We start from the raw sequence: 27635 nt of genomic DNA, 5'->3' as shown, positions 1-27635 counted from the left end.
ATCTGGGCACCCATTTTGCCTTTCATGAATAGAGGTGGGGCTTCTGTGGTTTTGGAGCTGGAAGATGGGGCAGTGGCTTCCTAATGCCCCACCTTCCTGATCTTGGCCGTGGTAGCAGATCTGATGTATAGTGCTGTTCTAAAACTCATTCCTAGAAGCTTAGCTGAGAATCTTCTCTTCCAGTCCTTCCACGAATTTTGTTTTGTAAGTACCTAATTGTCTGAATTAAGTATATTTCTGCTTAAAGTAGCTACAGTGGTGTCTGTTATCTGCAACTGAACTCAGACTGATACACATATACAGCATTTAATACCAGAAATGGCTGCAAGGGTGGGAACATAGGATTGATCATTTGATCTCACAGTGAAGATCCAGGTTCCTTCAGAGGACGGAAAAACTGGTAGTCTTTGGCCTTCAGTTATGAAACAGTTACATAAATGATTAACTACTGTCACCTGAAGTGCTACTGAATGGTGGCTCCACAGCAAATATTATGGATGCAAGGAATTAAATGACAGTTGGTTGGGGTGCTGTCCATGATTGCTGTAGACAGCTTAAAGAAAGAAACTCACAGGTTCAGGATTTTGTATTTTCAGCTAAACACGTAAAACTCCTAGTTTTCCAGGGGCCCAGAGCAAAAGAGTGCTTCTGGCTGATCCAGGCTGCAATGCAGCTCTGCTACTGCTTTTAGTGACTAAGGGGATCTGAAGATGTTAGGAGTGCTAGGGCTGAATTAGTGCTGTTTGGAGCCTGTGGAAAGCTCCAATCACAGAATTGTAGTGGAGGCTCCAAAGGGTTCAGGGAAAAGTCATGCCCTTTTCAGCAAATAACAGTTGTACTCTTGAGAAATGACTCCTTGTTTGTTATTTGGTCCTTGGCAGAAGATGAACGTGTGACCATGGGACATCAGGTGATTATGCAACCTGAGTTGCCCTTCATGACCTGGGTGTTTTCTGATGGATAAAGCTATATATCTCAGTGGCAATACTATTCATGACAATAATTCCCTTTTGTGTACTGTTTTCTATTCTTCAAAAACCCCTTTTCACTGATCACTAAATCCTTGCAACAACCTTTTGGAGAAGAGGGGCAGGCATTGGCTATTTTGTTACTCCCCCACTGTTTGCACCCTAAGAATCCTGTGATCAGCCACACTCAGCTATTTTCAAAACTTCAGCACTGGGGCCGGCCCCGTGGCCAAATGGTTAAGTTGGCGCATTCTACTGCGGCGGCCCAGGGTTTCGAGGGTTTGGATCCTGGGTGCAGATGTGGCACCGCTCGTCAGGCCATGTTGAGGCGGCGTCCCACATGCCACAATTAGAAGGACCTGCAACTAAGATATACAACTATGTACCAGGGGGATTTGGGGAGATAAATCAGAAAACAAACAAACAAAACCCCCCCAAAAAAACCTTCAGCACAACTCGTTTTTTGACGTTTTCATGCATTTACACACATTGTTTCTGTTGTACGGAATAGTCCCATTAATTTTATTGACATCCTACTTATTTTCCAAGATTCACCTCAAATTCCAGGTTTTCTATGAGAGCCATCTTTGCTTCTCTTTATCAGAAGTAATTACCCATGAAAGCTGAAAGGGATCTTTTAGGTCCTATAGCCTTAGATGAATCATATAATCCTGAAGTTTGAATATTTTTTTACACTTCAAATTCAGTCATGGGGAAATCACAACCTCTTGAGGAACACCATTCTGCCTTTGGCCTCACTTGATTATTAGAAAGTTCTTTATTATATTGAGCCACTATCTTTCTCCTTGTAAAATCCATTGATTCTGTTTTTAACTCTTTGGACTTTAAATAACGTCTAATCTCCTCACACTTCATGGTCTTCATATAATCTAGGAAAGCTCCTTCTTATAGGTAGGATATTATTCTATATTTGTCATATCACTTTATTTTATTTTTTTTTAAAGACTTTATTTTTCCTTTTTCTCCCCAAAGCTCCCCGATACATAGTTGTATATTGTAGTTGTGGGTCCTTCTAGTTGTGGCATGTGGGATGCCGCCTCAGCATGGCTTTATGAGTGGTGCCATGTCTGCACCCAGGATCCGATCTGGCGAGACCCTGCACTACTGAAGTGGAGAGCGCAGACTTAACCCCTTGGCCACAGGGCCAGCCCCTGTCATGTCACTTTAAATTAGTTGGGTGCCTGTTTGTCTCTTTTGACTGTGTTCAAGATTATCTCTTTATCTTTGGTTTTCAACCAAAGTTTGACTATAAGGTGTGTGAATATGTATGAGAGGTGGATCTGAATGTGTTTGTGGTTAATCTAATTCGGATTCTTTCAGTATCTTGGATCTGTGGATTGATGTTTTTCATTATTTTGGGAAAATTATCCACCATCCTCTCTTCAAATACTTCTTGTCCCTGTTCTTTTTCCCCCCTCTGTCTGAGACTCCAATTATATGTATGTTAGACTATTTGATATTGTCCTACAGATCTTGGATTCTCTGTTCTATCTTTTTCACCCTGCCCCTGCTTCATCTTTCAATTTGGATCATTTCTATCGACCTATCTTCAAGCTCACTGATATTTTTCTCAACTGTGTCATCTACTCATGAGCCCACTGAGAAAATGCTTTATCTCTGATATTGTATCTCTTATTCCTAGCATTTCTATCTGACCAATTCTTATTGTTTTTACCTTTTTGCTAAAATTTTCCATTTTTTTCATGCTCGTTGTCCACTTTTGACACTAGGTACTATAACATATTAATTACAGTATTTTAAAGTTCTAGCTTTTGGATTATCTCTAGTTCTATTGATTGTTCTACTTCTTGACAATGTTTTTCTCCCCCTTGCTTTTTGTGTATCCTTTAATTTTTGGCTGAATTCCAGGCATCATGTATAGAACAGTAGAGACTGTGGTAATGATATTTGTGTCTGGAAATGGGCATACCTCTTCTTCTGTCAGGCAGTTAGTATGGAGGTTGAGTCAATTTAGTCAAAAGTTGAGCTGGATTTGAGTTTTGTTGTTGTTATTGTTACCTTCAATATTCTATGGGCCTTGAGTTCCTCTATCAATGGGCTAATGAGAAGAGAGGAGAAGAGAAAGGTCTGGGGAAGTGTGCAGTGTTACATGCTTGTCCTTGAGCGACGGTCAACCATCTCCTGCATGCCCGCACTGCTGTCAGGGGATCTTCCTTGTGTTCTGCCCCGTCCCCAGTCTTTCTTGTAAGCACAGCAGAAGCCCATACAAAATAGCTTGTGATAGAGTGCAAATGCCCTTTGTGTCCAGGGCCACACATTATTCCACGCCAACACATTAGCTCTTGCTTTGCCTTTAGTAATTCATTAAAATTCTAGTTGATTTCTTTTTACTTGCCTGTTTGGTGTCGGACACCTCTTCCTCCTATGTTTTGCCCCAGGTAAGACAGTTTGTGTTTCTTGTCTCTCTTTGGAAGAGCTTGTCACACTTTGGAATTCAGGTTACCTTGCATCCTCAGCTCCCTGATGGCCTCAAGAAAGTTATGATTTTGTAGTTTATCCAGCTTTTTCTTCTGTTAAGAGTGATGTTATTTGCAATTTTCTATATCCTAAGCACAATCAGAAGTCTTGACTCCTTCTCTGTCAAATTCTCAAAGAAGAAACATTGTCTTAGACATAATTTTAATTTTCTAGAACAATTAACACAGAGACTCTACTACATGAGTGACCTTTCATTAAAAAGAGGAGAAAATTGAAGAAATAGTAAGAGGATTTGCATAAGCTCACTGAAATCTGTGAACCTGGATTCTAAGACTTGCTACTTTGATGAACCCTACTCCCCGATTGATTAGGCCCTCAGTTCTCAGGGAGGGTATACCCAGTGCATTGCTCATGACCTTTACATTCCCACCTAAATTCTCATCATAACTTTTGTTTTCAATTATTTCCTCTAATAAATTGCTTATTATTATTATTATCACATAGACAGTGTAAGTGTGAGACATCTTTACTATTCCCAGGTTACAAACAAAGAAACTGAAGTTCAGAGAGGTTAAGTCATGTGCTAAAAATTTTGGAGCAGCGCTTAGAACTTAAGTTTAGTTGACTCATGTATCTGTTCTTTTAGCAATAAGTAAGAGAAACCTGATTCAAATTGGTTTAGACAATAAACAAATACATTTCCTAACGTAAAAGGAAGGCAGAGGCAGGTGGTCTTCAAGGTTTGTTGACTTAGTGATTCATTAGTGTCCTCAAGCAGTCAGTATTCAGAGAAAGGATAGAGACCACCTCTTTCTGAGGCTCCCTTTATAAGAAAGAAAACTGATAGTTAATTTTATGTGTCAACTTCACTAAGCTGTAGTGCTCAGTTGTTTGGTCAAAAACTAGTCCAGAAGTTGTTATGAAGATATGTTAAGGAAGTGATTAATGTTTAAATCGGTAGACTTCGAATAAAGCAGATTATTCTCCATAATGTGGGTGGGCCTCATCCAAACACTTGAAGGCCTTAAGAGAAAAGATTGAGGTCCCCCAAAGAGGAAGGAAGTATGTCTTCAAATAGCCTTTGGACTCAAGACTGCAACATCAACTCTTGCTAGAATTTCCAGCCTGCTGGTCTGCCCTACAGATTTTGGACTTGCTGGCTCCCACAATTGTGTGAACCAATTCTTTAAAAGAAATCTCTCTCTATACATTCTACTAGTTCTGTTTCTCTGGAAAATGCTGACTAATACAGAAACTGTTCCTAGATGCCTCCAGAATACTTTTCCTCCTGTCTCACTGACCAGAATTTGGTCACTTTTCCATTCCTGAGCCAATGGCAATGAGTGGCTTAGACTAATCATTTCAGGGGAAACAGTGACAATGTTCACATCAACCCTAGAGTCTGAACTCTTGATCACACTGCCACCTGCCCATCCAATGAAGCTAATGACAAAGCTAGGAGGTGATAATGAGTTGACAATCTGTAGGGTTGTGTAGAAGGGGCATCTGACTCAAGATCAGAGACTCAAGGATACTATTCCTTGGTTGCCTTTGTGGCTGTCTTCAGTCAGTCATTGTCCGCTTACCGCTCAGGTAACCTAATCAACCCTACCTTATACTTTTCATGTCTTAGTTTAATATAATCGATTAAAAGATCACACAACAATAATATTGATAACATTTTGGAATACATACCCCATAATTTTACCGTCTTAACATGACTATAATTGACTTTTACATATTATATTCTAGGTGTATATGCTGATTCATTTTACATGCTTTCTGCCTTTCCTCCTTAACACATACCATAGGCATTAGATTGTTGAACGTAAGTTGCTAAACCAGTTGTGTACTGCTGGACATTTGTTTCTATACTTTTTGCTCTTTTAGATACTTTTGCAACCAACAAATTTATGTGTATGAATTTTGCATGTATTCAAATATTTCCATAGAATAAGTTTTCAAGGTACCAAGCATCTGAACATCTTTATATCTCTTGTTAAGTTTTGTCATGATGCTTTCAAATTGGACACAAACAGCTAGCTTAATTCCCTTTCTTGGAGTTCAACTAAAGTTCTATTTGCCCTTTGTTTCTTACTAAACTCTGTGCCCTTCCTCACTCTCAGTCCTTGATTCCTGCATCTCTGTTTCTCTCTGTCTTCCAGTTTTGCCCTTCTCTGCTTTTCAGCTCCCACATTTCTTGATTTCACTCTTTCCTTGCTTTCCCTTTCTTTTCTCTGCTTGCCCTCTTCTCCAAACCTGTCACAGATTTCAATGAGATATTCCTCAGGAAGGGTGTGTGGTGGCCATCAGCATCTCCTCTTAAGCCTTTCATGGATGAATAGGAGGACACGGTTGGCAGGAGGTCCCACTATTCTCTCAGCTCATGTTGGAGGAGGTCAGCGAGAGGATGTGACTGCCTGTTGACCTGCGAGCTGGACCTGGGCAATTGGTCCTCACCCCCCGCCCCTGTCCTTGGAACATATGCTCTGCCCACTATTCCCACAGTGGGAGTTGTTTTCAAGGACATAGCCTTGAGAGAGTAAAGGCTTGTTGAGATCATCTGGATGGTATACATGACTGAACTTGGTTAAGGCCTCTATACAAACTCTTAAGATTTTGGCAAGCGGGGGCAGAGATCTACTCCTCTTGTGGCTGCCCAAGATAAGCCTTGTAAGCAAGTTCCCTTGCTTGTTAAAACTGCCACATACCAGTATGGAATGGCCTGTCTCTTTCTTTGATCTCTCCTTGCCTTCTTTGTACGGGGGCCAGTTTGTGAACCAACAGCTCAGATGTCCCTCTGGTTAGGCCAGGAGACAAGCCTTCCTGATTCTAGGATGTGGTGGCCCTGGAGATCTTTGTCTGATGCACATTTTGTGCAGAGGTTCCTCTGGGCCTGAGGACAGGGAAACTGGGCCAGGCTCCCTGCTCCGGGGTTGGCACTCTTGCCTCATTCACAGAGACATGAAATGAGGGTGGGACAGCAGCTCCCTAGAGAGGGATTTGTGGTAAGGCTCTTTGTGGATCTGAAAACTATGCTGACAATAAGTCCAGGAGAGACAGACGGACAAATTGATTGTTTGATAGATAGGCACATAAACGGATGGATAAGTGGCCACGTGGACAGAGAATGGATAGGTGGAGGTGTAGACGGCTTGTTGAATGACTAGATGGCCAGGTGACCTGTGAAGGCAGGAGGTGACACTCTTGGAGGAGGTATGAAGTAGAAAGAGGCTCCTGAAGGTGGGTTGGCCCCACTGAGGAGGGGACCTCTGGCTTGAATGCCAACAGGAAACTGTTTGGAATTTGGAACAAGGAAAAAAAATCTTTTCTTAAACTTGAGACCTGAGAAAGAATGTCCAAGGGTCTGGGAACTGAGCCCTTAGTGCATGTAGTGTGTGTGTTGCTAGTGAGATGTGTGGTCACGCATTGGGTGTAGATGTGCCATCTGTGTACAGTTTGAACACGATGGACCTGTGGGTGTTTGTGAGGTATTTGGTAGGGGATGGTACGTGGAAGTGAGTGTCTATAGGCTCCTTTCTGGATTGCTTTTTCTCCAGCCTGCCACACAGCTTCCATCTGGGGATGTCTGGGAATGCTTTTCACTCTCTCTTGAAGTAGAGCTTCTGTTTCCTGAATCCAGCGTCCTTCTCTTTCTTAGTTTACTCTTGTTTGCTGTAGGACATACTCTAGCAGCACTCTGGATATCTGAAAAAGTCTTTATTTTATCCTTGTGCTTGATTGAGAGCTGGCTGGGTATAGTTTTCTAGATGGAATTAATTTTTCTTTAGAATTTCAAAGGTATTATTCCATTGTCTTCAAGGTTCCAATGCTATTGTTGAGGTATCTGAATCCTCTCACAAGCGTCTTCTTTATTGTTTAAAATGAATAATCAGTTCGTGAAAACCAGGGGTTCTGTGTGAAAATGCTAATCGGGAACCTATTTCCCATCATTTTGGGTGGGAAAAATATTATGTGATACATGTCAACTGTAAATTTCCAATTTCCTAAAAAATAATTAAACACAGTAAAATGTTACCTATAAATAACAAAGTATCATGTTAGGATGTACAATGCTTAAAACATGACCCCTAACCATCAATATGGTTGTTAACAAACAACAGAAACTCTCTTCTAGCCAGCAACATTCAATATGCACATTCCTTTTCATGATACTCATTTCAAATAATCTCTGTGTGTATTTAGAACATAACTCAAGATTTTTTTTGGGAGGTAAATTAGCCCTGAGCTAACATCTGCTGCCAATCCTCCTCTTTTTGCTGAGGAAGACTGGCCCTGAGCTAACATCCATGCCCACCTTCCTCTACTTTATATGTGGGATGCCTACCACAGCATGGCTTGACAAGCAGTGTGTAGGTTCACACCTGGGATCTGAGCTGGTGAACCCAGGGACTGTCAAAGCAGAACGTGCGAACTTAACCACTGCGCCACCTGATCAGCCCCTCAAGATTTTTACTACACGGTGTTTTACTAAAATTTTTGGAGTTTTAGGAATGTAAATATGAAGTTTTAAAAATTTAAATACTAGCTGAGAAAGGTGCAATTGAAACATTTTCAACGCAATTGTTACTCTTAAAAATTACTTTATTTTTTTTTAAAGCTTGACTCTGAGCTAACATCTGTTGCAAATCTTTTTCTTTCTTTTCTCTTCTTCTTCTCCCCAAAGCTCCCCAGTACATAGTTGTATATTCTAGTTGTAGGTCCTTCTGGTTTTGGTATGCTGGATGACACCTCAGCATGGCCTGATGAGCGGTGCCATGTCCACACCCAGGATCTGAACCGGCAAAACCCTGAGCTGCTGAAGCGGAGTGTGGGAACTTAACCACTGGGCCAGGGGGCCAGTCTTTAAAATTACTTTTTAACAGAGACAACAGGAGTATCTTGTTTTTTTTCAGCTTAGAAGATGTTAAGAAGCTCTCTCATGAGAGATAGAGAGAGAGAGAGAGAAAGAAACTCTGTGATCTTGAAACTGCTGTTTACAAGTAGATTTTAAGGCGTTCCAAGAAGGGTTCTCAGAAATTACTTTCTACTTGGAGATTTCCTTGTAAGTGTAAAATTTTAAAATATTAAGACATAAAACTTCATTTGCTTAAAGGTGCAACTTTTTTTTGGAACTTGTGTTGAAAAGCTGAATGTATGGACATGATCTGGCTGGACATGCGTGCCTGGGACCAATCTGATGAGCAAAAACACCTGTGGATGTTAGTGTCTCTAAGATCACACATGGTTTCCAGGTATTCTGAATAGAATGGCCAAGACCTCAAGTCAAATTTGTTTTAAAGGCTTGATATTTTCCTCTAAAACTAAACTAAGAAGAGGCTTTAATGGCTGCTGATTGTTGGCCTGTGGCCATTTAAATGTGTTTGATTTTTATCTGTCACTGCTCTAAGCTGGCGGGGTCATTGCAGGCTGACGCAGCTACAAAGAGTGCTTTCTCTTTTTATTTAGAAAGGTTATCAGGCCTGTGACCAAAAACGTTAGTGACTTAAATCCAAAGCATTTTGTGTTTACATGTTTAAAAAACTTTTTTATTTTCATAAATGGACAAAATAGAGAACATAGTCATGAATCCCATAATGAATTGCTCAAATTCTGCCATTTCACGATTTCGATAGTATTTTAATTGAATAGTTTCAAGGTCATTTCAACTGAGTATATCTAGAAACCATAGATGGTCTTAGAAACACTAAAATCGACAAATATCTGTGCTCATCAGATCTGTCTGGTCAGATCACATGCATGCATTCATTTTTTTTTTATGGTTTGTTAAGTCATTCATTCATCTTTTAAATAGAAGCTTCAAAAAATTTTTTTTGCATCTTTATAAATAAAGTTTTATGTCTCAATAAAATATTAAAAAATTTATGCTTGGAAGGAAATTTCCAAGTAGAAAGTAATTTTGGAGAAGCTATCCTTCCAGCACCTTAAAATGTATTTGTAATTGGCAGTTTCAAGATTAGAGTTTCTCTGTCTCCCTCTGTCCCTCCGCTCTCTCCCTTCTTCTGTTCTTTCTTTTTTTCCTGCCTTCCTCCCTTCCTCCCTCCCTTCCATCTTTCCCGCTCCCTCCCTTCCTACACTTTGTTTTCTCCTTTTCTTCCTCCTCACCTTCTTCTTTTTCCCTCCGTTCCTCCGCTCCCCTACCCCTGGAAGGTACTGTCTTGTCAAGGATAAAAGCCGAGATGAATTTTATTACACACATTAAAACAGAAGGAAAAGTGGGGGCAGTCCAGAGTCCTCTCTGGCCCTCACCCTCAGGGAAAAGCCTCGGCATGTGTTACTGCGAAGGGAGGAAAAGAAAACTCCAAGTTACTGTTTCCCCATTTGAGGTATAAGGAGGGAGCAGATGTATAGTCAATTATGACTATTTTCTTTGAGGATTTTGCTTTGCTCTTTTAATTTTTAGTGACAGCCCTTAAAACTGCTGCTGGGAATTGTATGTAAGCAGAATTCCTTAATCTGTGAGTCCTCCCCTTCAGTATTCAACATTTTCTAAAACAAAACGAAACAACAATAAAAATGCCCGCTAGAGGGCGCTGTTCGCTTAGATTAGTCCTGGGACAGTGATTCCATTGTTTGAGAATTCAAGTCCTTTCGAGAATTTCTTCACCCGTGGTGTGTGCAACATTGTAAAAATGGAATATCCCACGAGAGGGAGTCCCTTACCTAGATTGTCACTGGAATATTGATTCCACGCCTTGGGAATCAGGTTTCTGTTACGTGTACATGTTGTAAACAGCATGGTGGGTCCTCAATCTCTCTGCCCCATTTGACAGATCCGGCGGGGGCCTCACACAGGAATTACCTTCACATCATCATAACTTTGCAGTGGGAGACGGAATGAATTTGTGAGGTGCTGATGCAGTGGGCTAGTGTTCGATGTGAGACTGCACACTGTGGGCACACAGAGCGTTTGTCTGCTTTGCACCTGGCTCATAAATTTTGTGTATGTCTTCAACGGGTTTGGGCAAATGAAATGGATACATTCACTTAAGACGGATTCAGGCTGGGAAGTGAGCAAATCAGCACACCCTCCTCCTGCCTGACCATCTTCCATTGCTTGTGAGAAGGACAGACTCAGACTGGACAGCGACCATCACCTTCATATGAGAATTTTATTCTCGGGAGACAGAGTCCCTGGAAAAGGGTGTCCCTGAAATGCTCTGATGAGTGTGGGGACTTGAGGCCACAAGTGGTTTCTGAGCTTTCTGGGAAACCTCATTTCACATGGAGAATGTGTTCTAGTCAGGCTGCTTGGGATAAGACTTTCAAAATCTACCCGGCCAGCCTTCCCAGCTGAGTCTTACTTCAGGGCCGTAATACCTGTGAGGAGGGCATCGAATGCCCCAGAAGAAAAGTAAATAATTCTGCTTCAATATGCCTCCTGTTTAGAGCCTATTTCCTGATAACTTCCTGTCTCCCATGACCATAGATAAGAAGAGACCAGGTTCTCTTTCCTGACCTGATCAAACCAACATCATCTCCCATGGGTAAATGCTTTCTGTCCCTCACTTTTTATTTTTTCCTCAGGAAGATTCGCCCTGAGCTAACATCCACTACCAATCTTCCTCTTTTTTCTTTTGTATGTGAGCCACCACCACAGCATGGCCACTGACAGACAAGTGGTGTTGGTCCACACCCGGGAACCGAACCCAGGCCACTGTAGAGGAGTGCACCAAACTTAACCACTAGGCCACCAGGGCTGGCCCTGTCCCTCACTTCTTAATCTTGATCCTTAACCAGGACACAGCATGTGTTTACCATATATGCTTACTTTTTGTTGAGTAATAAACCACTTCAATACTTAGTGGCTTAAAACAACCACATTGATTTAGTTCATCATTCTTTGGGTTGGCCACTTGGGCTGGGCTCATTTGGGTGGTTGTTCTATTGGTCTTTGATGGGCTCATTCATGTACCCTCAGTTGGATGCTGGTCAGCTGGGCAGTTCTGTGTTGGGGCAACAGACTATGTGTGTGTGTGATTATTATCAGAAAGAGTGATGGGAGTAAGCAGGCCATGAGTCTTTTATCATCTAGCCCAGGCTTGTTGACACGGCAGTCAAGGGGTTTCAAGGGCTTTTTGAGTTTCTCATTGCATTATGTTTATTAGCATCATATTGTCCAATGCAAGCCACATGGCTAAACCAAGAGTCAGTGTGGGAGGGTAGTACCAAAGAGGGTGGCTACAGGGGGGTGAAGAATGTACCATCATTTCTACAGTCTCTGATAGTTGGTCATATTTGACATGTAGACTATGTGATGAGTGTTGAAATACAGAGGTAGAGCTAATCTGAGAGGGATTTTGAAGGAAGACACAACAGGATGGGTGACAGATTGCAGGAAGAGTCAGAGACAACTTCAAGATGTCTCACACCAATGAGTGAAAGGATGGTGAAGCCATGGATGTAAATGGGAATGATTTGGGGCTAGTTTGGGGAATAAACTCCTCTCAGAAGAGGAAGTCTGGCTGCATCCGTATTACCTCAAAAGAGGCAACATGGAGAGAGGCACATTTTCAAAGGCAATGAGGGCTCAGTCCTGTGAGTGAGGGGCCAGCTCTCTGGGAGGGGAGGGTAAGAAAAGGGCTGGAAGCACCAAATGTTTTTCACTGCCGATAGATTTTTAGGAGAGGAAACCAAGGTTCAGAGGGAAGAAGTATCTTGCTCAAGGCCACGTAACTAGAAAGCAGGAGAAGGAGGATTTAAACTCAGTTGTGCTCAGCTTGAGAGTTTGCATTCTTTTTAATGCCTCTTCCTTACGCTGACTCTTTTGAGCTAACAGAGCTGCAGAGATAACTCCCCTTCTGAGAGGGGAGGATGAGAAGGTGGCTGTGGCTTGGAGATATGCAGAGGTGAAGGGAGCGGATATTTCTGAGCTTAAGCTGCACACCTTCATCCTTTTCTAAAAAGTAGGTGATAATCTCACAGAAGAGAAAAAGAGAGGGAAAGGGCAGGGGTCACATGATTCAAGAAAGAAATAGTATCTTGGGGGGATATTTGTCAGGGATTTAAGAGGTGATTAAATGAATTTCTGAGCAGCTGTGAGGGCCAGGTTTGAATGGAATGGCATGAACCCAAGACAAGCCAGGTCTAGGGGCCTCATGTTTTCTTCCCGATCATGCCATCTTGGTAGCAGAGGAAGAGAAGGCCAATATTGGGGTGAACACGATGGGGTCCGGCATGATGGACCTGGGTAGAGACCAGGAGGGCAAGTGAGACCTAAGGGCTGGAAGTCTATCAATGGGGCCTTTGATGATGATGACAGCTGGAGCCCAAGGAAGCTTATGGTTGTGTGTGTGACTCAAATCTCCCCTTAATCTCCCCTTAATAGCCTGTGTTCCTGGGAATTTTAGAGCTGCACCTCCCACCCCCCGACAGAGGAATGTTCAGACTTGACATTGGGGGATACTATATGCTTTTCAGTGCTCTCTATTCCGGCTCTTACTCTCCTCTCTCCTGTTTCACCCTCTTCCCTGACCTCACAAGGAGCTGTGGTTTTGGTCCCACAGGGATGTTCTTGCTTTCATAGCTTAGACTCAAATACTAGAAACTTCTTTCTTGGATTCCTCAGTCCTCCCTCAAATCCCCCTTACTCCTTTCCTTTCCAAAGAGGAGGCGAGAGTAGGGATTGTGTAGTAAAAGAGAATAGAAAAGGTTTGGGATAATGGCTATGGGCTCTATTGCTGGAAGGCAAGAAATGATATGTGAAATAATGCATGTCTTTACGTGTGGTAAAAATAATTATCTAAGGGGCCAGGTGGCTCTGGGCTAATGCAGTGAAACAGTGTCAAGCTTGACTTTCCAGCTCAGCTCAAAGGTAGTGTTGAGTGGCTCTGGGACACCAGAGGGCACCAGGGGTGATTCTGATTCAGTGGAAGGTGAAGTATAGGGGAAACACTGGGTGTGGTTTGCAGAGGAGTGGAGCATTGAAACGAGATATGAGACTTGCAGGAAAGCAGGGGGAAGAGGTAAGAACAAATATGAAGACAACACTCTCTTTCAGGATCATTTTCCTGAAGAAAGAAAAAGGGTCCTGAGAGCTGAGGAGGGATAAGGAACTGGTTGTTAGTGGGATGGGTGGTAGGAAGGGAGGGCCTGCTGATCCTCTGGAGAATGAACTTGGAACTTCACCCTACTAATTCTGCGTCTGGAGGTGGCTCATTCTTCGGCCTACATAGAAGCTTGAGAGGGGACCTAAAGGAGATGTCAGCATCAGGCAGGAAAGCAAGGAGTCGTCGCCAACTACAGGGGACATGTTTTCCTATATTTTCAAGCATCTCATTTGTCTCCCAGTTAGCGAGTCAGTCCCAGATTTAGAATTGTTGTCATCCATTGAGTTTTATTAGTTTCTTGGCAACAGCAGAGAGAAGAAACTCTTGATAAATCTCTGTATCTTATTATCCTTAAAAGTAATCTCTCTAGGGGCCCTCCCTGTGGCCGAGTGATTAAGTTTGTGTGCTCCACTTTGGTGGTCCAGGGTTTCTCCAGTTTGGATCCTGGATGTGGACATGGCACCGTTCATCAGGCTGTGCTGAGGCGGCGTCCCACGTAGCACAACCAGAGGCACTCACAACTAGAATACGCAACTATGTACTGGAGGGCTTTACGGGGAAAGACGAATGGGCCAAAAAAAAAAAAAAGATTCGCAACAGTTGTTAGCTCAGGTGCCAATCTTAAAAAAAAAAAGTAATCTCTCTAGCTAAATCATCCTGAGTATTGACTGCATGTAGAGTCATTCTATTCTTTTCTAAAACACATACATAAATTTTTTATACTGCTAGTTAATTGAAAGGGATATGATAATGACTGTTTACACTGAAAAATTCTGTAGTCAAGGGCCCTGGGCTCTTGGCCTCAGTTTCCTCATTTGTAAAATAAAAAGGTTAAGGCAGTAGGCAGCCTCTAAGATGACTCCCAATAATCCTCACCTCTTAGTTCATGCCCTTGTGTACTCCTCTCCTTTGAGTGTGGGCTGGACCTAATGCATTACTTCTAACAAATAAAATATGGCAAAGTGATGGAATGACATTTCTGAAATTGGCTTACAAAAACACTGGCTCACTTGATTTGGTGGGTTCCAGTTGCCATGTTATGGACTACCTTTTGCAGAGGCCCACGTGGCAAGGAACTGAAAGAGGCCTCTGGCCAACAGCCTGTAAAGAATTGAATCCTGCCAACAACCTCATGAGTGAGCTTGGAACAACCCCCCCATCAGTCATGCCTTCAGATGAGGCCAGAGCCCTGGCTGACAGCTTGACTGCAACCTCATGAGAGACATTAAGTCAGATTTCCAGCCCATTGAATCCATGAGATAGTAATTGTTTGTTGTTTTAAGTCACTTAGTTTTTGGGGTAATTTGAAAAGCAGCAGTAGGTAAGTAAGACAGATTTCAGTACCTGGAAGTGGGGTGCTACCATAACAAATACCTAAAATATGGGAGTGGCTTTGGGTCCAGGAAGTGGATAGAAGCTGGAAAAGATTTAAGAATTCTGAAGAGACTATTAGTGAAAGCTTAACTTTGAAAATACTTTTCATAGAATTTTTGGACTCTGGGGGGATCTCTCATGTTTCCCTGGAAGGTACCTTGTAGGGCTGTTATTTATTTTGTAGCCAAGACATTTTTCTGACCAGGTCTTTCACTACTTGCTTAACTTGGTGGTTTCTGAGAGTGTAGATGAAGGGGTTCAAGAAGGGGGTAATAATTGTATTGATTAGGGACACTCCTTTGTTGAGATCAACCCCCTTGCCTGGAGTGGGCTTGACATACATGAAGAAGCAGCTGCCATAGCACATGGTGACCACAATGACACGGGAGGAACAGGTGGAGAAAGCCTTCTTTCTCTCTTGGACTGAGGGGATCCTGACGATTGTCCGAATGATCTGGACGTAGGATAGAGCGATCAGTGCCAAAGTGCTGAGCAGTGCCCCCAAGGCCAGGGTAAAGTCCACCATCTCTAGCACATTTGGCCCACTGCAGACCACTTCCATTAGAGGCGTATAGTCACAGAAGAAGTGGTTGATGTGGACGTCACAGAATGGAAGCTGACTGGTCAGGATGACAGGCATGATGCCAAAGGAGAACCCTCCCAGCCAGCGGGTGAGGATGAGCTGTGTGCAGATTCTGCTGCTCATGAGGATGGGGTAGCGGAGGGGCTGGCAGATGGCAATGTACTGGTCATAGCCCATGGCTGCGAGGAGGAAGAACTCTGTGGCTCCTAGGAAGATGTGGAAAAAGTCCTGAGTGATGCAGCCAGCAAAACTGATGGTCTTGGTCCCTGTGGCAATGTTGAGCAACATCTTGGGCACGATGACGGTCTGGAACCAAATTTCTAAGCAGGACAGATTCTGGAGGAAGAAGTACATAGGGGTCTGCAGGCGGGTGTCCAGCAAGGTCAGGCTGATGATGGCCAGGTTTCCAGAGACAGTTATGGGATAGGCAGCCAGCAGGAGCAGGAAAACTGCCACCTGAAGCTCTTTGGTGTCTGTCAGGCCTTGGAGGAAGAACACAGTCAATACATTCTGATTGGCCATTGTGGACCTCAGGCCTTTTACAGTGCAAACCTGGTGGACAGAAGCATCAGAAACCAGGATGAGGAAGAGGAAAATTCCTCCTGAAGTCCATCGTTCCTTTACCTGTCTGCTGCCTCCCATGGATCAAGGAAGCAGAGCAGAAGCTTCTGTAGGCCCTTCCCTAGTCAGAAAACTCACCTCTTTCAGTCTTTAAGGAATTATTCAATGTCAGTGGCTTTCCTCTCTCCCTCTTTTCTTCCCTCTCTCTTTTCTTTCTTTTATTCCTTCCTTTTATTTCCTATGAGAAAGCCTACAAAAAATTCTCTGCTGCTCCCCAATCCTCTTTAGAACTGGCAAATACCTATTCAAGTTCCAGCTGAAGTCTGACTTCTTATATGAGGCGTTTCCCTTAAGCTCTAGGCTGAGTTAACTGCCTCCTCTCAGCTCCCATAACACATGGTTTGTGCCTCTGTTATATTTTCATGGAGTCGGTTATATAGGATGGAGTCTGTCTTCCCTGCCAGACACAAACACCCTGAGCTCAGGGACTGTCTTCTGTTCACGTGTGTATCTTAGCACTTACCTGCACTTCTCCTCAGTAGATCTGCTTCTTAGGTCTGTATTCACAATGAAACTTCCTACTTCCTAAACCATTGCTCACATATGGAGCACGTAATTTTGGAATAAGAAGCCATTTTCACTCACCTGGCTGTTTGCTTCCATTGAACCCTTATTAAAAATTGCCTGACATTTGCATCCGCATTGTAAGTTACTTGAAGATTGGGAAGGTCTTACTCATTTTTACTCAAATTCCTCTGCTTCTCTCCCCCCAGCTTTGAAAAATAAAATTTGACAAATGAAATGGAAAGATCTGTAAAGTGTACAATGTGATGAATTGATATTCGTGTACATTGTGAAAGGATTTCCTTCTTGCAGTTAATTAACACATCCATCATCTCACACATTAACCATTTTTTTTGTGTGTGAGAATATTTAAGTTATATTCTTTTAGCAAATTTTATTTATACAATACAGCACTCCCAGCTATAGTCACCATGTTATACATTAGGTTCTCAGAACTTATTCATCTTATAACTGAAATTTTGTACCCTTTGACTGACATCTCCCCATTTCCCCCAACACCCAGCCCCTGGCAACAACCATTCTACTCTCTGTTTCTATGAATTTGACTTTTTATTTAGATTCCACATATAAGTGATATAATACAGTATTTGTCTTTCTCTGTCTGGCTTATTTCATCTAGCATAATGCCCTCCAGTTTCATCTATGTTATTGCAAACGGAAGGATTTCCCTCTTTTCCTGAGGCTGAATAATATTCCTCTGTGTGTGTGTGTGTATGTGCATATTTATCTATCTACCTATCACATTTTCTTTATCCATTCATCTGTTGACAGACACTTAGGCTATTTCCATACCTTGGCTATTGTGAACAATGCCACAATGAACATGGAGTACAGATATCTTTATACAGATAAAGATTTTGTTTTCTTTGACTAGATACTCAGAAGTGGGATTGCTGGATCTGATGGAATTCTATTTTTAATTTCTTGAGGAGCCTCTACACTGTTTCCCATAGTGGCTGTAACAATTTTCATTCCCACCAACAGTGTACCAAGGGTTCCCTTTTTTCCACATCCTCACCAACACTTACTATCTTCTCTTTTTGATGGTAAACGTCCTGACAGGTGTAAGATGATATCTCATTGTAATTTTGGTTTGCATTTCCCTGATGATAAGTGATGTTGGCATTTTTTCATGTACCTGTTGGCCATTTGTGTCTTTGGAAGAGTGTCTATTCAGGTGCTCAAACTCCTTTCTCACGCTGATCCCTGGGGCCTGGCATATGACAGTGATCTATAAAGATTGCTAGGATGGTATTGACAAGAAATGAAATACTATGAGGGTTACTGCACTCATTTTTTGATGAGAAAGGTAAACCTACAGAAATTAATTATTGGCCTAGGGCCATAGTGAGGAGCTAAAAAATAAGTGCAGGCCACTTGAATGTTTCCTTGCCATGGTCGGATATTCTGAGGCTCGCAGACTTGTTATATTACAGAGTAGAAAACAGACTTTTCCCTGGAGAAACCTATGAAATAAGAATGAATGATTTTCTCTCATTCCTTTCTGTTTGAGACCAATGGCCCAGGAACCCTATGGTCCCTGTAACAGGTCCTTAAATGTGGGGGGCACCCACATCATAGGATTTACGAGATATGAGAGCCTTCTAGTTATGCATATTTCATAAAGTATAAGATACAAATCAATGTGAGATACACTATTTTTTTATGTGCCATTAAGAAAGAAAAGATGCCACCAACTAGACTATGATACTATGCTAAAACATCACTGATCATAAGATGCCTCCCAGTTTCAGAGATGTTGAACTGTATGTCTTGAAGCTGATCAACTATGAAATTTATTTTAGCTGGTTAAAAAATTCTAGTTTTGTGTATGTTTTAAAACATAAACTATACATTTATATAGCAGTACCTGTAAATAGTTTAAAAATTAATTAATATGCACATATATTGGAGATACTTCAACTTCATTTAAAAATTTTCACTGATGGGAAGTATGATTAAAAACATTTGGAGAATTCTTGCTTAGAGACCTGCTGCCTCTCTCTCCCCCCCCCCCAGCCAGTGTTTGCAAAGAGGCCATAGTCTGTTTGGCAAGGAGAGCTATCTTTTAGCTTCAGTTTTTTTTTTTTTTTTTTTTTTTTTAAGGATTCTGAGTCTGTTATTTTCTCAGAAGGAGCACAAGGGAGCTCCCAGGGGCGGCAGAGAATTTGCCAATTTCCCTTTGTCTTGGGTCATTTCTGGGGCCTGGCAAGGAAAGCCGTGACCTGCAGCCCCCTCCCTTTCTGTACAATGACTTGCTATCTGGGAAGTGGCCTCAGGAAGTCACCAGCCCAGGGACAATATGTGCTCCTCAGGTCTCTGACGATCCCCCAAATAGGGAGCAGGGAGTGTACACGCCTGAATGTCCCATGTGGTTTCATGAAAAGAGCTCAGACTTGCAGCAAAATGTGGAAGCAACACTGTAGAAATAATTATGGGATTATATTCCCATAGAAATCTTTTCTTGACTCATTCTTCATTCCTTGCTGGCCTTCTCCAACATTTCTGCCCCTTCAGCAGCAACAATCCTAAAGCATAGCTATCCAAGGACTAAATTCTGTTGCTCATCAACATCCCAGCCATGCAGCAGATGGGTCAGAGAGAGGCTGAGATGGGGCTGGAAGCTTCCCTCTTGTGCTATGGCCCATGGTTTCCCCCAGGAATCTAAGGTTCTGAAGTTTCAGGTCACATAAGAGGCTTCTGAGCAGGTCCATCCAATGAAAAGGAATATTTGCTTTATAGTCTTTTACTCTGGGGATCAATTCTGGGAAAAAACTAAATGGTGCTCAGGGGGACCTGTGCTCTGAATTCACTAACGAGTTTAGGCTATGGTTGCTTTGGCCACAAGTTGTAAGCAGGACAATTCGTGAAAAATCTCTGGAGAAAATGACAAAATAGTCACCTAAGAACTTGCTCCTAAATGAGTATTTGTGTCACTGTGAGTTGTTAGTTTTGTAGTTGGTGACTGTCAATACACGTTTTTGAGAGCTGATTGGAAGGTATCAAAGACAACTTTGTTGATCCTTACAATTTTGGCTGGTCCCACCACATCTATAGATGTCCAGTCTGTTCAGCAATTTTAATTTGGTTTGAAATTTTGTTGCTAAAATATTATGTTCAGGTGTGGCTTTGCATATGGGTACCTCTGCATGATGTGAACGTGTGAACGTTTGCTGCTATATCAGAAGTGAAGACTTAGATTCCAGCACTAGTTCTGTTACTAACCCTGAGAACTTAGACAATTCTTTCCCTTTCCTGAGTCTTAGTTTTTCAGTTTCTAACAGCACTTTATAGCTCTTAAGGGCATGCTGTAAATTAGATGTCTTTCCATTTGTTTTAATTTCAGTGTTTTTGAGCTGCAGGAGGCTTCCCTATACTTATCATGTTGTAGAATATTGTGAAGAGGTTTCTGCTCACCTTTTCTATACTCTTCATGACGCCGTCTGAAATTTCAGTCTCTTTTTTGCCTGCTCATCTTGAAGCTGGGTCTAACCCTCTTGGGAACAAATGAAAATAACCTCAGGGGAGGCACAGGAATTCATCAATGAGTTTCTTTAGGTGCAAAAGAACACCTTGTTGTCTTTGCCCCAGGAAGATGGCCTCAGGGATCTCATTTTTATGGGGCCAGCTAGATGTCTTTGTGACTCATATAGAAAGAAGCCACAGGAGCCCAGGCACAAGTAACTCATCAAACCTTGGGTGGCGTCATGCCTTGAGTAGTTTCCTCACACACATGAGCTGATCAGTACTCAGCTGACTCAGGGGGCTCCTTTGCAGACCTAGGGAACTCATGCAACTCTCTGTCTCTGGTACTCTTCCTCGCCAACTCTAGTAATTGTTTGTTGTTAATATATAGAAATAGAATTGATTTTTCTTTTCTTTTGCTGGAGTACTTTTTTGCCAAACCCTAATTTATTTTTGTTTTAGATTTAATAGACAAAATTTACTTTGTAAATTGTTGTAAAAGTTTCTAAACACTTATTCTCAGTTCTGTGTTCCACAAAAAAGTCTAGGATTCTACTTTAAAAAAAGTTATTTTATTGAAGTCATATTGGCTTATAACATTGTGTAAGTTTCAGGTGTATATTATTATATGTCATTTTCTGTATATACTGCATCATGTTCACCACCAATAGTCTAGTTTTTATCTGTCACCAGACATATGTGCCCCTTTACCCCTTTTGCCCTCCCCCCACTCCTTTCCCCTCCGGTAACCACCAATCTGTTCTCCTTACCCATGTGTTCGTTTATCTTCCACATGAGTCAAATCATATGGTGTTTGTGTTTCTCTGTCTGGCTTATTTTGCTTATAATAATATCCTCAAGGACCATCCATGTTGTCGCAAATGGCGGAATCTTGTCTTAGAAATACAGGTGATTTGTATACATTTACTTCTATTCTGTGATCTTATTAAATTCATGTATTAGTCCTAGTAGATTTTTGTAGCATCTTTGAAATTTTCTGTGTTGATGATCATGTATACTCGAATACAGACAGTTTTATTTCTTCCTTTGCAATATTTTTTTTCATGCTTTATTTCACTGGCTAGGACCTTTATTACAATGTTGAATATGAGTGGTGATAATGGACATCCTTATCTTCTTCCCAAACTTAGATGAAAGACATTCAGTTTTTCCCACTAAGGTTGATATTAGTTATTGGTTTTTTATGGATATCCTTTATTTGGTTGAAAAATTTACCTTATTTCTAATTTGCTAGGAGTTTTTAAGAAAATCATGAATGCATGTAGAATTTCTAAAAATGCATTTTCTGTACTTAAGATAATTATATATTTTAAGTTTTTCTCTTGATATAGTGATTACATTGATGGATTATTTTTAATTTCATTCTAAAATTAATGAGTTAATTGATCCTTCTAGCAAGTTAGCAAACTTTTAATTTAATTTAATTTAAAAATCTTTATTGAGGTATAATTGACATGAAAAATTGTACATATTTAATATATACATCTTGACAAGTTTTGGCATATGCATTGATGGATATTTTGAATGTTAAGTTAACCTTATATTTCTGGCCAGTGGTTGTGACATATTGTCTTTTTAAAAAATATATTGCTGGATTTGATTTGATAATATTTTATTCAGGACTTTTGCATCCAGGTCCATGAAGGATATTGGTCTGTAGTTTTCTTTTCCTGAAGTGTATTTATTTGTTTTGGCGTGAGGGTGATGCTGGTCTTGAATGAGTTGGAAAATGTTTCCTTACTCTTCTAATTTTCTGGAAGAATTAATGGAGAATTGGTATTATTTATTCCTTAAATGTCTGGTAAAAGATGCCAGTAAAGACAATTAGGCCAGGAGTTTTCTTTTTGGAGGTTTTTAACTACAAATTCTATTTCTTTTTCTTTTTTTTTGTGAGGAAGATTGGCCCTGAGCTAACATCTGTTGCTGATCTTCCTCTTTTTGCTTGAGGAAGATTGTCACTGAGATAAGATCTGTGCCAATCTTCCTCTGTTTTATGTGGGATGTTGCCGCAGCATGGCTTGATGAGCAAGGATAGACCCACGCCCAGGATCTGAACCTGTGAACCCTGGGCCCCCAAAGTGGAGTTCATGAGCTTAATCACTACACCACTGGGCTGGCCCCACAAGTTCTATTTATTTAATGGTTATCAGAATCTTCAGAATATGTATCCTTTCTTGAATGAGCTTCAGCAATTTGTATCTTTCAAGTAATTTGTTTGTTTCACTCAAATTATAGTATTTATTGGCACAAAGTTGTTCATAATAGTTATTATCCTTTTAATGCCTACAGAATCTTCAGTGATGTTTCCTCCTTCATTTCTGATATTAATAATTTGTACTTTTTCTCTTTTTCTTTCCTGGCCAGTCTGGCTGGAGGTTTATCAATTTTATTGGTCTTTTCAGCATCAGTTTTTGGGTTTCTTCATTTTCTCTGTCATTTCTCTGTTTTCAATTTTATTGATTCTACTTTTGTTTGCCTTATATACTTCTTACTTTGAGTCTATTTTTGCTGTTGTTTTTCTAGTTTATTAATCAACAAGCTAGATTATTGATTTGAGACCCTTGTTTTCTGACATAAGCGTTTAATGCAATACATTTCCCTGTAAGTACTGCTTTAGCTCTGAGCCATAAACTTTTATATATTGTGCTTTCATTTTCATTCAAATCAAAATGTTTTGTAATTTTACTTGTAACTTCGTCTTTTAGCATGGATTATTTATTTATTAATTTTATTAAGGCGACATTGGTTTAGAATATTGCATAGGTTTCAGGTGTACAACATTATAATTTGACATCTGCATATATTGTAGAGTGCTCACCACCAAAAGTGTAGTTTCCTTTCATCATCATATAATTGCCCTCCCCTCACCTCCTTTCCTCTTTGGTAACCACCAATTTGTTTTCTGCTTCTGTAAGTTTGTTTGGTTTTTGTTTTTGTTGTTATATTCCTCATGTGAGTGAAATCATATAGTATTTGTCTTTCTCCTTCTGACTTGTTTCATTTAGGATAATACCCTCAATGTGCATCCCATGTTGTTGCAAATGGCAAGATTTCATCTTTTTTTTGTTTTTACACCTGAGCAATATTCCATTGTATATATATATCCCATATCTTCTTTTTTTTCAAATGATTATGAGACTTTTATTTTCTTCCTTATAGTTTGCTTTCTCCCAATTTTTTAAACACTAAGCATGTGATTACCTTCTATTATCATAAAAAGTAAATGACATAAAAATATCATGGTATCAACAATCAAAACAATATGTCAGCCTTGCAAGTGAGTATAAATCTTCAGAAACACGACTACTTATTCTTTAGGATTTACCCAGATAAATAAAACAATCTTTTTTATTTGCTACATGTAACCTCTGGGTAATTTCAAGGGTGGCCTTTTATTAATATTTCTTTCTTTCTTTCTTCTTTTCAGTTTCTGTAGAGTCTGCACCATGTTCACCACCAATAGTCTAATTTTTGTCTGTCACCATATGTATGTGCCCCTTTACCCCTTTGGCCCACTCCCCAACCCCCTTCCCCTCTGGTAACCACTAGTCTGTTCTCTTTGTCCATGTATTTATCTTCCACATATGAGTGAAATCATGTGGTGTTTGTCTTTCTCTGACTGGCTTATTTCGCTTAAAATAATAGCTTCAAGGTCCATTCATGTTTTTGCAAATGGGATGATTTTGTCTTTTTTTATGGCTGAGTAGTATTCCATTGTATATATATACACCACATCTTCTTTATCCATTCATCAGTTGACGGGCACTTGGGTTGCTTCTACATCTTGGCTATTGTGAATGATGCTGCAGTGCAATGCAACATAGGCATGCATGAGTCTCTTTGAATTGTTGATTTCACGTTCTTTGAATAAATACCCAGCAGTGGGATAGCTGGGTCATACGATATTTATATTCCTAATTTTCTGATAATCTCCATACTCTTTTCCATAGTGGCTGCATCAGTTTGCATTCCTACCAGCAGTGTATGATGGTTCCCTTTTCTCCACAACCTTTCCAACATTTGTTATTTTTGGTCTTGGTAATTATAGCTATTCTGACAGGTGTAAGGTGATGTCTCATTGTAGTTTTAATTTGCATTTCATTAATAATTATTGATGTTAAACATCTTTTAATGTGTCTGTTGGCTCTGTATATCTTCTTTGGAAAAATGTCTGTTCATATCCTCTGCCCATTTTTTGATTGGGTTGTTTGTTTTTTTTAATTGTTCAGTTGTATGAGTTCTTCATATATTTTGGAAATTAACCCTTTGTTGGATATATGATTTGCAAATATTTTCTCCAAGTTAGTGGATTATCTTTTCATTTTGTTCCTGGTTTCCTTTGCCTTGAAGATGCTCTTTAGTCTGATGTAGTCCCATTTGTTGATTTTTTCTTTAGTTTCCCATGCTTGAGTAGACATGGTATTAGAAAAGATGCTGTCCTCCTAAGACCAACGTCAAACAATGTAACTGCCTATGTTTTCTTCTAAGAGTTTTATGGTTTCAGGTGTTAAATTCAGGTCTTTAATCCATTTTGAGTTAATTTTTGTGTGTGGCATAATATAATGGTCTACTTTCATTCTTTTGCATGTGGCTGTTCGGTTTTCCCAACACCATTTATTGAAGAGACTTTACTTTCTCCATTGTATGTTCTTGGTTTCTTTGTTGAAGATTAGCTGTCCACAGCTGTGTGGTTTCACTTCTGGGCTCTGAATTCTGTTCCGTTCATCTGTGTGTCTGTTTCTGTACCAGTACCATGCTGTTTAGATTGCTATAGCTTTGCAGTATATTTTGAAGTCAGGGATTATAATGCCTCCAGCTTTGTTCTTTTTTCTCAGGATTGCTTTAGCTATTCAAGATCTTTTGTTGTTCCACATAAATTTTAGGATTCTTTGTTCTATTTCTGTGAAGAATGTCATTGGGATTCTGGTTGGGATTGCATTGAGTCTGTAGATTGCTTTAGGTAATATGGACATTTTAACTATGTTTATTCTTCCAATCCATGTGCATGGAATATCTTTCCAATTCTTTATGTCATCTTTGCTTTCTTTCAATAATGTCTTATAGTTTTCAGGGTATAGGTCTTTCACCTCCTTGGTTAAATTTATTCCTAGATATTTTATTTTTTTGTTGCAACTGTAAATTGGATTGTATTCTTGACTTCCCTTTCTGTTAGTTTGTTTTTAGAGTACAGAAATGAAACTGATTTTTGTAAGTTAACTTTGTACCCTGCTACTTTGCTATATTGTTTACTATTTATAATAGTTTTCTGATGGATTCTTTAGGTTTTCTGTATGTAGAATCATGTCATCTGCAAACAGCAAGAGTTTCACTTCCTCCTTACCAGTTTGGTTACCTGTTATTTCTTTTACTTGCCTAATTGCACTGACCAAAACCTCCAGTACTATGTAGAATAAGAGTAGCAAGAGTGGGCACCCTTGTCTTCTTCCTGTTCTCAGAGGGATGTTTTTCCCCATTGAGTATGATGTTGGCTGTGGGTTTGTCACATATGGCCTTTATTATAATGAGGCACTTTCCTTGTATGCCAATTTTATTGAGAATTTTTATCATAAGTCGCTGTTGGATATTGTCAAATCCTGTCTCTGCATCTATTGAGATCATCATGTGACTTTTATTCCTCATTTTGTTAACGTGGTGTATCACATTGGTTGCTTTGTGGATATTGAACCATTCCTGTGTCCACTGTATAAATCCCAGTGGATCAGGGTGTATGATCCTTTTAAGGTATTGCTATATTTGGTTTGCCAATATTTTGTTGAAGATTTTTGCGTCTATGTTCATCAGTGATATTGGCCTGTAATTTTCCTTCTTTGTGTTGTCCTTGACTGGCTTTGGGATCGGGGTCATGTTGACTTCATAGAATGAGTTAGGGAGTGGTCCATCTTCTTCAGTTTTTTGGAATAGTTTGAGAAGGATAGGTATTTAATCTTCTTTGAATGTTTGGTAGAATTCTCCAGAGAAGCCATCTGGTCCTGGAATTTTGTTTTTTGGGAGGTTTTTGATTACTGTTTCAATCTCTTTACTTGTGATTGGTCTACTAAGATTCTCTATTTCTTCTTGATTCAGTTTTGGGAGGTTCATGAGTCTAAGAATTTATCCATTTCTTCTAGGTATCCAATTTATTGGCATATAGTTTTTCACAGTATTTTCTTATAATCTTTTGTATTTCTGTGGTATCTGTTGTAATTTCTTCTCTTTCATTTCTAATTTTATTTATTTGAGCCTTCTCTCTTATTTTCTTTGTGAGTCTGGCTGAGGATTTGTGAATTTTGTTTATCTTCTCAAGGAACCAACTCTTAGTTTCACTATCCTTTCTACTGTTTTTTTTTTTTTTTGTTTCTATTTCATTTATTTCTGTCCTAATTTTTATTATTTCCTTCCTTCTGTTGACTTTTGGCTTTGTTTGTTCTTCTTTTTCTAGTTCTGTTAGGTGTAGTCTAAAATTACTTATTTAGGATTTTTCTTGTTTGTTGATGTGGGTCTATATTGCTATGAATTTCCCTCTTACAACTGCTTTTGCTACCCCCCATGAGTTGGTGCAATATATCTTCATTTACATTTGTCCCCAGATATTTTTTGATTTCTTCTTTGTTTTCTTCAATGATCCATTGATTGTCCAGTGGCATGTTGTTTAGTCTCCACATATTTGTGACTTTCCCAGTTTTTTTCTTGCAGTTGATTTTCAGTTTCATAGCACTGTGCCACAAAATATGCTTGATATGATTTCAATTTTCTTAAATTTATTGAGGATTGCTTTGTTTCCCAACACATGATCTATCTTTGAGAATGTTCCATGTGTACTTGAGAAGAATGCGTATTCAGTTGTTTTTAGATGGAATGTTCTATATGTATTTATTAAGTCTATCTGGTCTAACATTTCATTTAAGGCCACTGTTTCCTTGTTGACTTTCTGTCTGGATGATCTATCCATTGATGTAAGTGGAGTGTTGAGGTCCCCTACAGTTATTGTGTTGCTGTTAGTTTCTCCCTTTAGGACTGTTAACTGTTGCTTTATATACCTTTGTGCTCCTGTGTTAGCTGCAGTATATTCATAAGTGTTATGTCCTCTTGGTGGAAAGTCCTTCTTATCATTATATACTGCCCCTCTTTGTCTCTCATTGTCTGTTTTTTTTTTTTTTTTTGGTGAGGAAGATTTCACTGAGCTAACATCTGTTGCCAGTCTTCCTCTTTTTGCTTGAGGAAGATTGTCACTGAGGTAACATCTGTGCCAACCTTCCTCTATCTTATGAGGGATGCTGTCATAGCATGGCTTGACAAGCGATGCTGGGTCTGTGCCCAGAATCTGAACCCACAAACCCTGGGCCACCAAAGTGGAGCACGCAAACTTAACCACTATGCCACTGGGCTGGCCCCTCTCATTGCCTATTTTATCTCAAAGTCTACTTTGTCTCATACAAGTATGCAACACCTGCTTTCTTTTGTTTGCCATTTGCTTGGAGTATCCTCTTCCATCCCTTAACTCCGAGCCTGTGTTTGTTTTAGAGCTGAGATGGGTTTCCTAGAGGCAGC

General features: G+C 40.2%; 2 protein-coding genes across 2 annotated transcripts in view; one reads left to right on the top strand and one right to left on the bottom strand.

Moving 5' to 3' along the window:
- The window catches only part of OR6C319 (olfactory receptor family 6 subfamily C member 319), a 137666-nt gene that overhangs the window by 30966 nt on the left and 79065 nt on the right, over positions 1–27635 (top strand). The window lies entirely within an intron of this gene.
- Positions 12563–15977, bottom strand: OR6U2 (olfactory receptor family 6 subfamily U member 2). The gene is made up of 2 exons (XM_001491539.4): positions 15214–15977; positions 12563–12635 (listed from the first exon to the last, which is right to left on the bottom strand). The coding sequence occupies exons 1-2, from the start codon at positions 15975–15977 to the stop codon at positions 12563–12565; spliced, it is 837 nt and encodes a 278-aa protein (XP_001491589.4).

The sequence above is a fragment of the Equus caballus genome, chromosome 6, assembly GCF_041296265.1.
Source record: "Equus caballus isolate H_3958 breed thoroughbred chromosome 6, TB-T2T, whole genome shotgun sequence".
Lineage (NCBI taxonomy): Eukaryota > Metazoa > Chordata > Mammalia > Perissodactyla > Equidae > Equus > Equus caballus.
The sequence above is the reverse complement of the archived record's forward strand: the minus strand, read 5'-3'. Positions and strand labels throughout refer to the sequence as shown.